A 16,083-nucleotide genomic window follows, 5' to 3' on the forward strand; every position below is an offset into this window, starting at 1 on the left:
AATGCCTACAGAGCAACACTTATTTTGATCTAGTACCCCTTCACCAAGTCAGAGAATTAAGGGAGGGAGATACCAGTAGCATTTTCCAGATAGCCTTTTCCTTCTAGGATTAACCAAGGGCGGGCTCTGATGAACCCCGTGCAGGCAGCAGCGTGCCCAGAGCTGGAAAAGCCTCCGGTCCCCCTCGCCCCCAGCAGTGTCACAGCTGTGGAAGTGGCAATCGGCCACATGGAAAAATTATAATTACGCTTTCAGTTCCATGCATTATTGAGAGTTACAGCGTCGCTGCCGCAGCTTTTTAACAGAAGCTCAAGTGCATTATTCATAGGGTTTTTTTAAGAAGTCTGTAATCATAGGAACTGTTTCCTTTATAATTTAACCGCACGGGAAGGATCGCTGAGTACCACTTCAGCTCCCGTTTCAGGCCGGATGCCATTTGTGTAAATGCAATTTTGCGTGCTGAAAGAATTACGTTGTGAAAATTCAAAGCAGCGGAGTTTTGGAAGTTCGGCCCAAGTTTGGCCCATAAGTTTGGCCCTACGTTTGAAGAATTTTCACCTGAATTAGCTCAGAATGACTCTGAAGCAGTTTGCTTTGGAATAGCAACCCTTGCCAAAGATGCCGAGGCTGACACACCTGCTCTGGGAAACGTCCCTCTTCTTCAAAAGGTCCCTTTTTGGTCCCCTGCCAGCAGCTTGAAGCCATCCAAGAGGGAGGGATGGGGCATGTCGGACACGGCTAGATCTGCAGCAGCGATGTCCTTGCAGCACTACGCGCGCATTAACGGCAAGATCTCCTGCCACCGTCTCGGGAACAAGTTGAAACGGAGACACCTTTGATGTCCCTGGTTCAAGAGATCTGACGTGTCACAGGTCACTCCTCAGGACTGCATGGGCAGAGGATCAAACCACCGGCTTACGCTGATGAAAGAGTGGAAAAGCACCTTGTTGCTTCCTGGCCACCTTGCAGGCAGCTGTATTAGAGCATGGGGATGGGGATCACAGGGGTTTGCCATGGGAAAGAGGACTGCAAGCGGCAGAAGAAAAGAAGCACCTCTTAGAGAGGAGTTTCTGCCCACCACAGCCCATCAGCTCAACGACCAAGGGCGCAAGAGAAAAAAGTTTTCAACAAGGCAACAACGACGCTGAGATCAGGATCTGCACCTTAAATACGACTTAAAGAGTTGAGCATTCATTGCAGTGGAGGCTATGAATTTCATGCTTTCTTTTAACGGGCGGCTAGTAAAAAATGAAGCCACTGTATTCTGTAAAAGCAATGCCAGACACAAATACTGTTTTCATGTAAAATCTTGGTGGCTTTTGCCAACATAAGACAAGCTTCAGCCAGAGATGTTAGTTAAGGACATCTTAATGTTGTGTTCACCGTGCATTCTGCAGCCTAATTACACTGCCTTCATTATTAGTAATGTACAAACTGAGTAGTAATACATTAAGACAGTTTTCATTATTTTATGTTAGGTCTTTTGCAATCTAAGACGAAACCAGATGGATAAAAAGAAAAAAAAAAAATCCTGAGATGAGTAAAGCTTGTTAAGAACGCAAAAAAGAGAGAGAAAGTATTTCAGAAAAAAAGACATTCCTCTAACTGCCATTATGCCAAAACTAATGGAGACTGACATCATTTGGAAGGGAAAAGGAAACAATTGGGGAATATTAATTGGGGCACACATTCATGATTTGCAATTCCTCTGTGTAGAAAGACAAAGAGGAAAAAAGTTGTTATATTCTCTCAGCCTCTGGCAGTCTGTGGCCAGAAAGGGAAGGTCATGCTTGAAAGAGGAGCCAGAGCTCCCCTGAAGTCGGCTGAAGCACATTTTCAAAGGGGGCAGCACTGCACTGTTTTTGGGGGACGCGCTGTGTATTTGTAGCTTTTTCTTTTTTTTTTTTTAAGCTGGAAAATTAGGATATCTTGACTTCCTCCGGGCTACCTACCCCTGTGTTCACAACTTGCTCCTTTTACAAATGTACTTGCTTCTACCTGTTAACCTAGCCGCTAGAATATTATAAAATATATCAGAGTCCTAGAGCAAATGTCTTTTTAAACCATTGCAGAAAAGAATGGAGGTGAGACAGGTATTTAAAAAGGAAAACCTTACTCTTTTGCCTTTCACATAGTACATATATTCTCTTTCCCTAAAGCCATTTTTATGGAGATTTCTCATGCATGAATAAGGATTAACCACTAATTCACAGGCGGCGTGAAAAGTATTATTTTAAGAAGAAACAAGAAAGATGGCCACTGGGCCCGAGTAAATCACAAGCCACTTGCATGGAGCTATCATTACTTTTTGCATAGTAGGAAACAGCAGCAAGAAATCCCGCTAACTGCTCTGCACGCCAGCCAGCCTCCCTTTGCTCCTCCAAACCCTCCCTGCCAAACCACGGCTTGCCGGACAGGAGTGCAAGCAGCGAGGCAATGGTGTTAAAACGAGGCACTACGTCAGCATGAAGAGATTTAGCGCTCCGACTGCATCACTCATTATTTTACCTTGCGTGATCACTTCGTGGTCTTGCTCACAAAAGCACCTTCAGTAACTGGAAGACGTTGCGTGCACTCTCAAGCCAAGAGGGATAATTTTGCAGATGGCTTGCCACAGACCCCTTTTATACGGGATATTTAAATGCTTATGATATGGGAGGAAAAATTCAAAGGAATTAGGCTCCTGAACACCTCGGGCTGCTCTGCCCTGGGAAGTCGGTGTGCCGGAGTGGAACAGTCCAGCTCTTCTTCAACATCTCCCCCATGTGGCACCAGTAATGTTCACAGTGCGCTTCGTGTGGCGCGATTCATACTCAGCAATGAATAAGAGGGGTTGCCAGGGTTGCTGATAAGGGGGAAATGCTTTGCTGTAAATTCGCATCTTACTGGGCACCAACTTTCTTATGCATTAATTTGGTTTTAATTCACATGGTCCTTGCTCCTGGCTCCATCCCACGTGTCGTTCCAGGGTTCGGTGCTTTCCCCTTCCATAGAAATAATGTTGATATCTTTGAAAGAGGAGGTAATTTCTTTACGTGAGCTCTTTATTTACATGGGATACACATTCAGAGCCTCCACATTTAGGAGAGTAAGTGCTGCGTGCTTGAAATCTAATAAAGGTTTGAGTTGGGTGACCGAGCCGCAAATTATTGGATTTTCCATAAGAGCCAGCCTCCACACGCCAGAGTGGAGGTTAAGCACAAAGAGCAGGTCAAAAACTATCAGCATTTCAACAAAATAGTTAATTAAATTGAAATAGCGAAAGAAAAAAAAATCGTGGTTTCCTTATAATGAAAATTTTTGTGTAACATTTAACTCGTAGAAAGAGTGGCTAATTCCACTTACGTTAATATTAAACTAGCATAGTTTTGCTTTTAGCTTAATCACTAAGCAACCAAGTTACCAGAAGAACGCAGGCTATCTGGCAATTATCACACAGACACATCTGGGGGTGAATTCTGACATTGCACCGTTAAAATCCATGGAGATTTTCCCGAGAGTCCCATGACGGGAGTGTCAAGGATATAAAAACTGACATATGATTACATGTTAATTGGTCCCAATCCCATTTGTGGTTCCAGTCCCACTTCAAAGCCTTTTAATTCATGGAAGAGTTGGGCAGAAATGATAGCACCAATTATTGCTAAGAGGTACCAAGGTGCATTACTTGCTATTTATTATTAACAGCATCTTTTAAAGCAATTTTCATCCTAAGGATCTCAAAGCTTTTACACATTAATTAATGAAGAGCTTCACACGATCACTGTGAAGTAGGCAAATTTTATTCCCAACTCACAGATAAATGAGGAAAATGGGAATTAAATTACACCCTTAAATTTACACAACGGATAAAAGACACCTTTTTCCAATAGGGAGAGCAGATCTTAAGTGATGACGGGGTCTTGCAACCAGTGAAGCCATCTTCTTGCTCGGAAAATTTGAGTCCAGAGAAAATCTACAGTTTGCCAAAGCTCTGTGCAAATGAAATCAGACAGAGCGTATTTAACATGGATGCTTTCACTAGAAAGCAGCTTAGCCTACGGCCTGGAAGGAGTTAAATTATAAAGGATTACAACATCTGGACAAGATCTGCTGCCAGGGTTAACTGAAATGGCTGTTTTGAATATTCTTGCCTCTTTTCAGTGGGAATAGCAAACCAGCATTCTCTTTCAAAAACCAGCTCTTCCATTTGAATTTGCTTTCCAAAACAAGACAGCTTTTGCTTGCAGAATTAGCTCCCTATCCAGCATCCGAGGCACGAATTCAGAGGAATAGCTTAATTTTTATCAAGCAAGCGCTTAAAGCAACTGTTGATATATGGGGAAAGAACTCAAACGCTCGCTCTATCTCGCGGAGCCATTAAATATTTATTAGTCTTTCCGAGACAAAAATACAAATGTAAAGCTTGGCTGGCTCGCACCTCCCAGGTAGGCTCAACTTTGATGACCCCTGAGCTTTCAGGTTGGAGAGAAAGTTTGGAGCTGACTCGGGAGAAGTAATTGCTTCGTGATGGAGCTCCTGGGCTTCCCGGTGGCTTATTGCAGCGGCACAGTCCTGATGCAGCTTGCTTTGGGGGCTTAGCGGGGTTTTTTTTTTGCTTGTTTGTTAACTAGAAACGGAGCAGGAGACTCTTTCCAGGCAGAAGAAAACATACTGAGCATTTGGAGGGAATGAAACACCTTTTCCTGAGTCTTCGTGTCCTCGACTCGTGCAGAAAACGCTTCTCGAGCGCAGAGTGAAGCTGACCGCGATTTTCTGTTTCATTTGTTGGCTGCACAATTGGGGTTTTCTTTTCTTATTAACTGAAAATCTGCATTGCTGATAAAGTGCTGCGATAGCAGATACACTCTGGTCTCACCTAATTGCTTCTTCTACATTTATGAAGATACTTTTCGTTTATCTCTCATGAACTCTAATTAAAGCTTGCAGAGGTTTTACACGCACACACACCCCCACTCATGAATATACATCACGTTTTTAAGTGACACAAAACTGTCGTCGTCTTTTCTTCGGCATTCAACAGGACTCTGCATTTGAAACGCCCTGTCCTGGACCACCTGCTCAGAGGTGCGAGGGCATTTTGTGAGTGAAGGAGTCAGAGAAATTGGAATTTTGGAGTTATCTGGGTATGAGTTCGATTTGCAATATCTACTATCTGCAGAGATCTGCCTGCAGAGATCTCAGCTTCTTTATGCATTTTCTCTTTTAATCAGTCTTGGTTCCCCTCTGACTTAAAGAAAGGTGTCTATCTTGTTTTTGCAAGTGCTATACCCTTTTATATATACACACATATATATATATTTCTCTCTCTCTCTGAAGCACAGTGCTGAGTTGCTGCTATACAACATCCAACTTCAGCCTCTCCACTGGCATGACCGTTGTCTCTAGCTGACCTCCACACCGTAATGAAAACATAAAAGTCAATACTAATTTATAAGCAATTAAATGAACAACAGACCTGTTGAGAATCTCACTCCTCTACCCTTTAAACATGAGGTTGTGCTCTCCTGTTTGTCCAAGTGATTTTTTTTTTCCCCGAGTCATCTTCTCTTGCAGGGTTGCAAGTATTGAAAACATTTCTGAGCTTTCAACCGCAATATCAAACCTAACTCAGAATAATGAGCACTTTCCAGTACCAGAGGAGAGCAAAATAAGAAAGAGGGAGAATGCAATTGGAACCAACCCGATGCCGCTGTGCTGAACCATCTTGTACCCAATGCATTACCCATCAGCTCTGGTCTTACAGGGCTTGGGTGGTGGCAAATGTAATGCTGTTTTTCAGTACCATTACTTAGTGGTATAAATATTTTGTTGCAGCGATGGTAGGCAAGAGAATCCATCCTTTGCACGGCCCCAGCTCAGGTTTGTCCCCCACCATGACAGAGTTTTCTATCCCTTCCTAAGTCGTGCTTCATTTCCAGAATCAGATCTTTTAAGCTGACCTTCCCCCTCCATCCCAATGCTCTGCCCTGCAATACGGTGACGGTCTCCTCCCTGCCTTGGAAATTGCTTTTTTCCACTGCCCCGGCACAGCTCTGTAGCAACAGAGCAAAGCGTATTGAGACCTGCAACACACACTGCACCACGTGGGCAAGGAGCAAACTGAGACGCAGCACCGCGATGGAGGGATGGCAGGAGCCTCAGCAACAACAAGCATCTACGCATGAGGAACCAGCTGAATTTAGATTCTCTTCGTGATGCAGACAATCATGTTTTGTACGGATAAGGATTTAACACATTCAAGATGTCTTTTTCCAGTCCCAGGGGAGGACGGGAACGGAGGCTGGCCAGGGTACAGCTGTAGCTAAATGACCACGGTGACCCTCAGATGACAACCTTGCCAAGCAATAACACTGAAAAATGTACAGCGACAACTATTCTTACTTGGCATCCAAGCATCAGGCTGATCACACGTATTGGTGTCAGACAGAGGAAAACGCTGGACAAACCTGCTCCTCCCGCGCCAGCCAAACGCCGAAAGCCCCGTTGGTGCCATGGGGCCACTCCGGTGTGGGACGTGGGGCGAAGGACAGACGGGTCTGTGACGGGTGCGCTCGACCCCTGACCAGACTGGCGGTGGTTTGGTGCAGGCTCTGGAAAGGGCAAAGGCCTGAGCCGTAAACTCCCCTACTTTCAATCTGTTCTCTGAAAACCCACAAAGGAGCAGAGTGACCCAGTGAGCATCGAGGCATATGAGCCTGGAACACCGATCATGTGATTAACGCATGAATAGCGGGTGGCTTTTCCAAGACTCATTTATCAAGGAACAAAGAAAGTTGTGGGTATGAGGAGTCTCATGCATGTCTTTTCCATCGCACGGAATTTGACTACGAGCCAACCACTTTATCCCATAAATATGACAGCCTAGGTGAGCCTCCTTCGAGCTCCCCCTGCTAGGCAGCGTGGCTGCGTGGCGGTGATCTCCCCTTGAGCTGGGACACCTCGCAAGGTCGCTCCTCGAGGCAGAGAGACCTTCTACCAGTGACAGATCTTTGGTAAGCAACTGATACCGCGCATAACCTTGTAGTATGGCAACTTTGATTTTGTCTTGGTAACTTTGATTGCATGCTGAATTGATGCTAATGAAACACTGCATATACAATCCCTTAGACATAAACCGTTAACCAAGTCTGAGACTAGGTTTGGACCCAGCCACACCTAGACTCCTCTCTGAGGAGGAGTTTAGAAAGCAAAGGGGTCCACTCTGAACCTCGTGACTCAACGGGAGGGTCTTCCTTACCCTCTGTGTCTTTCTGTGAATCATTCTAACTCGAGTGTAACTCAATTTTCCTTTGTATGTTTCTTCCATGCAGTAATTAATAGAGTGAACCTTGCCATCGAACTTTGTTAGGTCGCACTTTTACAACATCATATTAAAACCCCTTTTGCTAATACCCTTGACGGTGATTCTTTAAGTGATCTAAATCACTCATTTCGCGACAGAGTCAAGAGTTGGAATTACAATAAGAAAAGGCTAAAACAGACCCTGAATCAGCCATGGCCATCTTGCCTAAAATATCAGGTCAGCACGGACTTGTTGCAAAGCAAATTTAAATAACTGGACATAAATTAAATTTAATACTCAGAGAAAAACTATCTTCAAATCTGGACTAACTTTTCCTCCGCTGGCAGAAGACACCTAAAATAGATTGGTTGGAACCATACAGTGCTTTTGGCCTCTTCAGTCATGCATCAGGAGTTGCACAAGCCCCACCTTTTCCTCCATTTATACACAGTAAGGAAGTTTTCTCTGTCACTTAACTCAGTACTAACTAAATGGCATCACACATTTCGGAAAGTCTCTTCCTTACACTAAAAATGAAGGACAGAGAACGTCAGCCTACACCCCCCCCCCCCCCCCCCCCGAATCAATAAATTACAGGTGGTTAAAACCAGGTGATGAATAATCAGTGAGCCCAAGGTATAACGTCCAAGAGGATCACAGCTCCTGCCAAGCCCACCATTTGTGGGTGACTAACGGCGTGCAGAGCGGTGCCGGTAAAGACAGCGGCATGCACGTTACAGCGCGCTTACTATTTTAAGGGTGTCTTTGATCTCCCCTCACTATACGGCACATCATTCTCCACATCAATTGAACTAATAGAGGCAGTCCACAAATCAGTTTTTCCTCTCCCCAGCCATGAAGAGAGGCAGCGGGTTGTCAGGTACACGTTTAGGGACAGGCGCCGCAAACCAGGCTCGTGTAACGTATGCTAATGATGTCATTAGGCACAACACGGTCCTTGACGAAGCTTGCTAGGTTCTGCGTTTTATCTTCTCCTCCTTCAACAGAAGTGAGAGTCTTTTGTCCTCCCTTTCAGACTAGACCTAGAGGGATCATTAAAAGATGAGCTGCTGGCTTGGAAGTGGCTAAGAAGATTTCTTATGGAAATGGGATGGCAAGATTAACGTAAAAAATACAAAGTGTGGTGCAGCAAGTTTGTTTTTCAGGCTTTCCCCTAAATACATCCTGATTTTACCTGAAGACTTTTTCCAAGCTGAACCAACTCATGAATTGTGAACGCTGATATACATGAACGCCAATTTACAATTGCCTTTTGATAACATTCCTTAACAGAGAATTAACATCATATCTATTTCTGTGCCCTCCAAAACACACTGGTGTGGCGAGGATGCTTTCAGAACTCAAACAGTGTAAGTTTATTGAAACAAAGAACAAATCCTCCCTTCCCTTTTCTTCCTGTTGATGCTAATATGACCCACTCGCGAGAAAATGAAGGTCCTGGGGTTTTATTCCCTGAACTCGGCCTGCTAAAAGTTCTGAAGAGCAGATGGTGGAAAGCGTTTAACTAGCAAGCAAAATATTCCAACAACGTGGTCGGTTTTGTGCAACAGACCTCTGTAGAAAATAAGAATTATTTTTAAAGGTCAGTTGATGAAATAGCACTGCTCTGCTACTAGTTCTGCAGCTATTATCACAGCCGTCTCAGTAACAGCCTGCCTCGGAAAGATGGCAGAGACTACTGAAGAAAAGATTGTAATATAAAAGAGCTCAAGAAATTTTTTTTTTTTTCCAGGTGAGAAAGGGAATGGAGGCTAATATAAAAAAAACAAAAATGAACAGCTGGTAGGACGTTGAATGGCTAAAAGTAAGTCATGCCAAGTAGGCTTTTCTTTTTTTCAAAACCTGAAAGACTCTCTCTCACATTAAATGATTTATTCGCAGGATCCCAGTGTCAAACTTAAAAAGCTTATGGCGGTGACAACTCAAATACTCAAATATTTTCCAAAGTAAAACAGGGCAAAATCCTCTACCCAGACTACTATCAACTTTCAGCAATATCTACAGACCTGTCTTTGTAAACACTTGCTAAAGGTTTGTCCCACTAGTTAGTGAGAGCTGGAGCCATTTTATTCAGGTAAAGTGCTAGAACACCAGATTTTAAAGAGAAAAAAAAAGTTAATCAAAAGGTTTTTCCCCCTATTATTCTTGGGCAACAACCATACCATTTTGTTAACAACTTTGGCTAGAAGTACCACCAGGTTTATTTTCTTTCTTTACCTAAGAATGAAATCCCTCAGCAGAGAAGCAACTGAATATCTCTACAGCCTCACGCTCTCACGCCTAGTCAACAACTGAAATCCAATTAAATTTAAGCCGGGTGCTCCACAAGGTTACTAAGCTCATCTTGTTCTGAAGTTATCATCTGTAGTATGACTGCATCTGAAAAGTCCAGTCCGAGCCAAGAGATTGTCTCTATGTCCATTTATCCCCTCTATAACAAGACCCGAGAGGGCCCTGACGATAATCACAGCACTGTTGGGGAAGGAACTGAATGAAAAGATGGTATTTCTCCCCAAGAACTTAAAATCCACTCGAAGTCAATTAAACACTTTATGGAAGTAACTAAATGCATTGAACTTCTGAAAGGTTGGCTTTTAAGGTCAGGCATCTGGAAAAAAGTCTTCTATTTTACATGCGTTCTTTCATGTAAGAGAGAATATTAACCCGCATCTAAGGGTGACGCTGGTGCCTGGGTGCGCTTTTGCAATTCATTAGACAAATTGCTTCGGCAAACTGCTAGATTAGAGCTGATGCACGACTCAGCCCTTAGACGTTATGCACCTTCTGCTCCACGCCAGTTAAGTCTCTCACAATAGCAATTAGAAACAGAAAGTCAAGTAAAACAAAGCAAAACAAAAGTAATTTAGGCAAAGCTGGGGGGAGATTTGAAGTTTGAAGGTATAATGGATTCACATCATGTGTGTCTCAGAAGCAATAAATCCTGCTTAGGGAAACGTCTGAGGAAAAAACACTGCTAGGCTATAAAATTCCACCTCTGAGGATTATAAAACAACATGCACAGAGCAAACATCCTTTCCGAGCATAATAGGACTGTCAGAAATGATTGACAACAATGACCATCTATCATAGGCTGCTGTATCCCTGCGATAGCATCTTGCACGGGGCTGTCTGGCAGAAATGAATTTGTTTATTCGTTCCTATACTATGTGGAGGATGGAACATGTCATATAGAAAAAATGCACCTTTTCTTTCCATCTGCTTTTATGCACCCGCATTATCTAAGTACACCTTTTAGTTCATGTAACACTATTTCAATTTCCTCTCGGATTTCTCCCCCCTTTCAGGTCAGCTATGCAGATGATGACTCGCTCAGCGCTGGTTAGGGGAACGTGATGTCTTTATACCTCCAGGCTGACGTCAGGAAGCTGCTGCAAACCTGAAACAAGTATGAGAAACGAGCAATCTGGATGCAAAGCTCCAACCCTCACCCGGAGGGAGGGTGAGGCTCCCTTTCCAGAGCTCTGCCAGCTCGGCAGCAAGCATGCCGGTCAGCGAGCGATCCCTCTGACGGGGTATTTTTGTGATGAGGAAATCCTATCCGGGGGTGTGTAATGGATGGAGACCACCGGGGTCAAGAGATCCCAGCAGACTGTAATGACTTTCATTAAATCGCTGTCTTCCCTGGGCAGAATTGAGCTGACAGCCTATTGCTGAGAGACTCCACACAGCTTATTACCTATCCCCACATGCAGTTTAATACCGCAGACGGGGCTGATGTACCGGCAGTCTCCTCTCGGCCAGCCCACACTGCAGCTCCCGGCACCGCGCTTACGCTCATCTTTGCCAATGCTACTTCAGTTGACATCAATGACATTTCTGTAGGCATTTCTGTAGGAGGAGTGCAAAATATGCAAGGTAATGCCCCATTCTCCATAGGAGAAAGCCCTGTCACATATGGGAGAGGAGATGATTTTTTTCCCCATTCAACAGCTGTTTCTCCATTCTGTTTACCAACACGTGACCTCCAGCACGGCAAATTTCTCCTATAAAGCCATAGTCACGACTGTCACAGTTGCTCGTACGCCAATATTGCAAAAACTGAGACATGAAAATCAGTGAAAGGTAGAGTAAATTGACAAAACAGATGGGGGAAAGAGGTTCTTCCAAGTAGCCAAGGGAGAAATAAATACGGTCTAATGAAGGGACCGGGCTGGCACTCAGGAGTGTGGAGTCCACATCCTGGCTATGAAAAAATACGGCTGTGAAACCCTGAACAAACTCCCCAGTGCCTCTGTCCTGTGGTTCCTCTTTTCCACACTGATAAGCATCCTTGCTATTTTGTCTTCTTGGTGGTACATTGCTGAGAGTGGGGACCTGCACCTCCACAGGCAGATGCACATGGTCCGTGGTGCAGCCTGGTCTAAAAACGCTCACAGAATTTTCCAAAGTGGAAAACAACATTTGATCGGTTTCGTGATTCATCTTAAGCCAAAAAAAATGACTCAAGATCAAAGTTAGATCCATGGTGGATCTGAAGCCTTTGCTTTGGCCATACCTCCTGGCCTGCCGGTGTCCAGGCAGAGTTACTAAAATTTGTACAATTTCTCTCCACACCAGAAAGGCAGCAGGCATGAGACAGCATCCCCACAGGCTGTGTTTTAAAAGCAGATTAATAGTGTCAGAGAAGTGAGAAATGCCCATTAACCATCCCCTCTGATCAGTCACTTCTGGTGGGTTAGCAGTCCAGCTAATTTCTACACAAAAATTCAAGCTGGATGTTCTCTCCTCAAATTATCTGCCAGCCAAAATCAGGTCCACACCAAGAGAGGAGGAAAGGGAGTAAAAGGACCAAACACTGGATTTCAGCTTATCTTTGCACAATCAATCTTGTTTAGGACTGCAGGGCTCCATCTTCCCATAAAAAACACTAGCTGGGAAGAAATGAGATCAGGTAAAGAAAGGAAAATAATTGCATAGGTGATAGTTTTTCCTCCTGTGTAATTAGAGCCATAGGGCACTCTGCAGTCAGGGTTAGTACATACTTTATATGCACACGCTGGCAGTGATATTCCTGTTCGGGTAGCTTGCTGCCAGCCTCATGTTTCTTTCATTCCTCTGAGGATTTATTTTATTGGGTTTTTTTGTACTTGATCTTGTCACCTGTTTAGTTCTACCCTTTTCCTCATCGCTACCACTTCCCACCTTGTCATCTTTCCAACTTGAAAATCCCAGGCAAAAAAACATCCTGTCCTTTCTGGGAAGAGATCCAGGTGCATCAGGAGGATGCAGGAGCACTTGACATTTCCCTATTGTTATTAGCATTTCCTTAATCAGTCACTCTGTCACAGGCAATGCTTAATATGCATTCAGAACAACTGATAAGTAGTAAAGCAATTCTCAGGTGCTAAAAAAAGAATTCCTGCACAAGGGGATTATCAATAGGTACCTTTTTGCCCCATATTTATTTTAATCTGCAACATGCAGATGCCTGTAAGCATCTGCCTACTCTCGTGCCCGATTTGCCAAAGGTATTCCCACCTGCAGCACAGGCTATGGGAGCAAATCCAAATGCACAATCTAACCCTTCATGCTCTCCATGACGTTGCAGCAGTGTCCCATCCGTTGGTTTGGGGTAAATAGTGGTGACTTGGCTAAAGACATACAGAAGTGACATGAACGCCATACTCAGAAACGAAATCCTGAGCACAGCTGTAATGGTTTGCTCGCTGTGCACTCCACGGCCTCCAAAGCCTGGATTGACTCCGCATGCAAAAATATCCGACATTAAAACGCACGTGTCAGTAATACCAGGGATTCCCAGGCCACTTCTCACATGCAGCGAGATCCCTACTAGCCAAAGCAGTTAGGACCAAAGGCTTTGAAAGTGAGAGGAGCAGATAAGATAACCGCCAGACTCCACATGGGAGAATATGGGAATAAAACACGAAAATGTGTAGCTTCCTCTGTTTACATTCTCCATTTAGGCACTTGTAAAATGCTGGCAGCAAGTCACAGGAACCGGGGCCCTGGGGACCAGCCGGTTAACGGCGCGCTGGGTAATTGCAGTAATACTATAGGCACCGACCCGTGTTGGTATTTGCAATGGCAACCCGGGCTTAGCATGGGATAGCAATCAGGAAAAGCCCTGAACAAGATTATTTTACTAATCCTTACAGGAATAATTTCCTCCTCTTTTATTTTCTCGTTAGGCTTCTAGCAAGAGGCGATGGGCACAAGCTGTAGTATGGGAAATACCAATAAGATGTTCAGAAAAACAAAAAAATCCCCTTGAGAGCATCAAAGCGTGGAGCAGGGCCTGTGGGATCGCTACCCCCTGGAGAGCTTTGAAGTGCTCAGGACAGTCTCAGACCTGCTTTGCCAGATTTTAGGGCTTATTGGAGGAGAAAGGAGAGGAGACCACCCTATTTTCAAAACAACCCTCCAATACAAGCTGCCATTTTCCATCCAGGCTTTACAAAAAGAGACTAAAAGGGAATATAAAAAAATAAATATACTGAATATTTCAAAGGGTTTTCTTTTATAGGATGAAGGAAGCACACTGTAACGCAGTAAACCTACAGAGTGAGAGAATTTATGTCGAAGCAGCAAAGGCACAAAGAAACATCTGCACATCATTTCATTACTTTTAACCGGCATTTTAGAGCATGGCTAAACCAGCAGCTCAGTTATGTGTCTGGCACTTCTAAAACTGGCATTCAGCACAGATACTTAGTGGCAAGATGATTTTCTTTTGCTAGGGCTGACGCTGGATTCCCATCAACGGGTATATCACTGCATTTGCTCCTGAAACTTCAGAGCAATTTTCAACCCTAAGTCTGAGCTCCAGGCCCATCACAAGCTGCATGCTCTGTGCATCGAGATGTCCTTCCCGCAGCTGCAAATTTCAGAAGCCAAAGTCAGTTTTAAACAAGGGTCAGGGACTAACGTTTTCCACTGCTAAAACCGCCCGTAAAACTGACGTACTGCCTCTGGATCTGTGCAACGTGCCTTCCTTGTGTCCTAAGAGATGGGAGTTTATTGATTTCCTACCTGCGCATCCATTAGGAGGTGCCTCATCAGCATCATGGCATTTTTCAGAGATTCCTTCTCGCTGGGCAAAAAGGCATCTTCGTCTTCATCCAGCGTTTTTGATTTGTTGACGATAAAATGGGAGATCTGGTCGTTCAAGGAATGCAGCGACTCGACGGCTGCGGAGACAGAGAAGGAAAGCAAAACGGGAATGAAACCGTGCTGGAGGGAGCTGACACCATTTTCTCAGTTTGAAATGAGCTACAGAGCGCGCTCTCCTTTTCAAAAGTGTCGATGAAATTGTTCCCCATTACCTCCCTTGTCCTCTCTGCTGAGAGGGCCAGCAAAGGCATGGTAAAGACTGGTGACTACCATAAAATCAAATATTGATGGAGAACTGCAACAGCAACAACAACAGGATGATGCGGTCTAAATTAACGCTATAGTGTCAATTTTTGGCTACTTCCAGGTATCACAGAACCATATCATATCAAGCAGATTCAATCAGAATCGAAACACTGCAGTCTCACTGCTCCCTCCAATCAATCCACCTGCAGCCAATTTTTCTTACGCGATAAAGTTTTGCAGCACCCAAGTTGTATTTTTAATAGTAAATGCAAGTTGAAAAGTACTGAGCTATTGTTATAAGGATCAATAATTATAAATAACCTATAGGTATACATGCATCTATAGGTAAAAATTGGCTTTTTATTAGCTAGAGTAGGAGAGAGCAGGACCAACAACTAAAATATTGTTCATTTTCTTTCTTCCTGATTATTGGTATTTGAAACACTGTTAATCTTTTAAATTCTCCTCCATAGGGTCAAAACCCTATAAGGTATAAGTGGGATTCTGCTCCCAGTCCACACATCAGAAGTCTCCACCTTCATGGCTCACAGAAGTCCCCCAGCAATTTCACACACTTTATGATGCTGCAATTTATACAGGCTGTAATGACACAAACTAATGGCAAAACGTATTTCTGCGCCACGAACAGCTTTGCATTTCGACAGATTTGAAAAGTCTGCGATGCAGTTTGCTTTTAAACCATCGCAAGTTTTGAGTTTTCATTTTTACTGTGGGCTGATTAAATAAATGAGGCTCAAATAATTCTTCAGCGTATTTTCTTTCTGCAGGTGGTTCACGCAGTGAAACCCTTTGATACGCTTGCGGCTCAGAGTAACACATCACTGTCACACGCCGAACTGTGCTTCAGCGGTACACATTGCAAATCCTGATTTGCTCAGGCTGTTTATGAATAAGGCAATGTGTTATGCAGGACTCTCTGACAAACCCATTTTAAGAACATGAGGCAATTGAAATATACTCGACCTAGTTCTGTCCAAAGAAGATCTTACCACAAAATTCAAAGTAGCAAAGATTAGCCAGAAACCATACTCATTAAGGAGCAAATCTTCCCCAGACAAAAGGTCCATAACAAATAACAGGTATGTCTCCAAAATGCAGGAGTGAAAGAACAGAATCCTCCTTACTGAGAGCGTTTGTTCTTGATTAAAGAAAAGAAAACAAAATCTGTGCCTTACAAAGCCTTGGGGAGAGTCTGAGGGGATCGGGAGGATTCCCCAGTTCGGGGTATTCATGTACCTCACCGCTAATAGAAAAGGTATTTGAGGCTGACCATGACGGATGGGTCCGTTTTAAACCATACCATAAATTATATTCAAGATAAGGGCTTTGGAATAACTAATTGAACCAGTTCCAGCTTTCACAAGCATGCAACAGCATGGGGCTCGGGGCGTCAGAGGGTCACGCACGGGCACTGCGCT

At 44.0% G+C, this 16,083-nt stretch overlaps 1 protein-coding gene across 2 annotated transcripts in view; it reads right to left on the reverse strand.

Moving 5' to 3' along the window:
* KAZN (kazrin, periplakin interacting protein) overlaps positions 1–16,083 on the reverse strand; it is a 246,363-nt gene that overhangs the window by 161,477 nt on the left and 68,803 nt on the right. For both annotated transcript variants that reach the window (XM_076355910.1, XM_076355909.1), the window contains exon 2: positions 14,318–14,475. In XM_076355910.1, the coding sequence (XP_076212025.1) occupies positions 14,318–14,475 (158 nt within the window). The remainder of the gene's footprint in view (positions 1–14,317; positions 14,476–16,083) is intronic.

This window comes from Aptenodytes patagonicus, chromosome 19, assembly GCF_965638725.1.
Source record: "Aptenodytes patagonicus chromosome 19, bAptPat1.pri.cur, whole genome shotgun sequence".
NCBI classification, from domain to species: domain Eukaryota; kingdom Metazoa; phylum Chordata; class Aves; order Sphenisciformes; family Spheniscidae; genus Aptenodytes; species Aptenodytes patagonicus.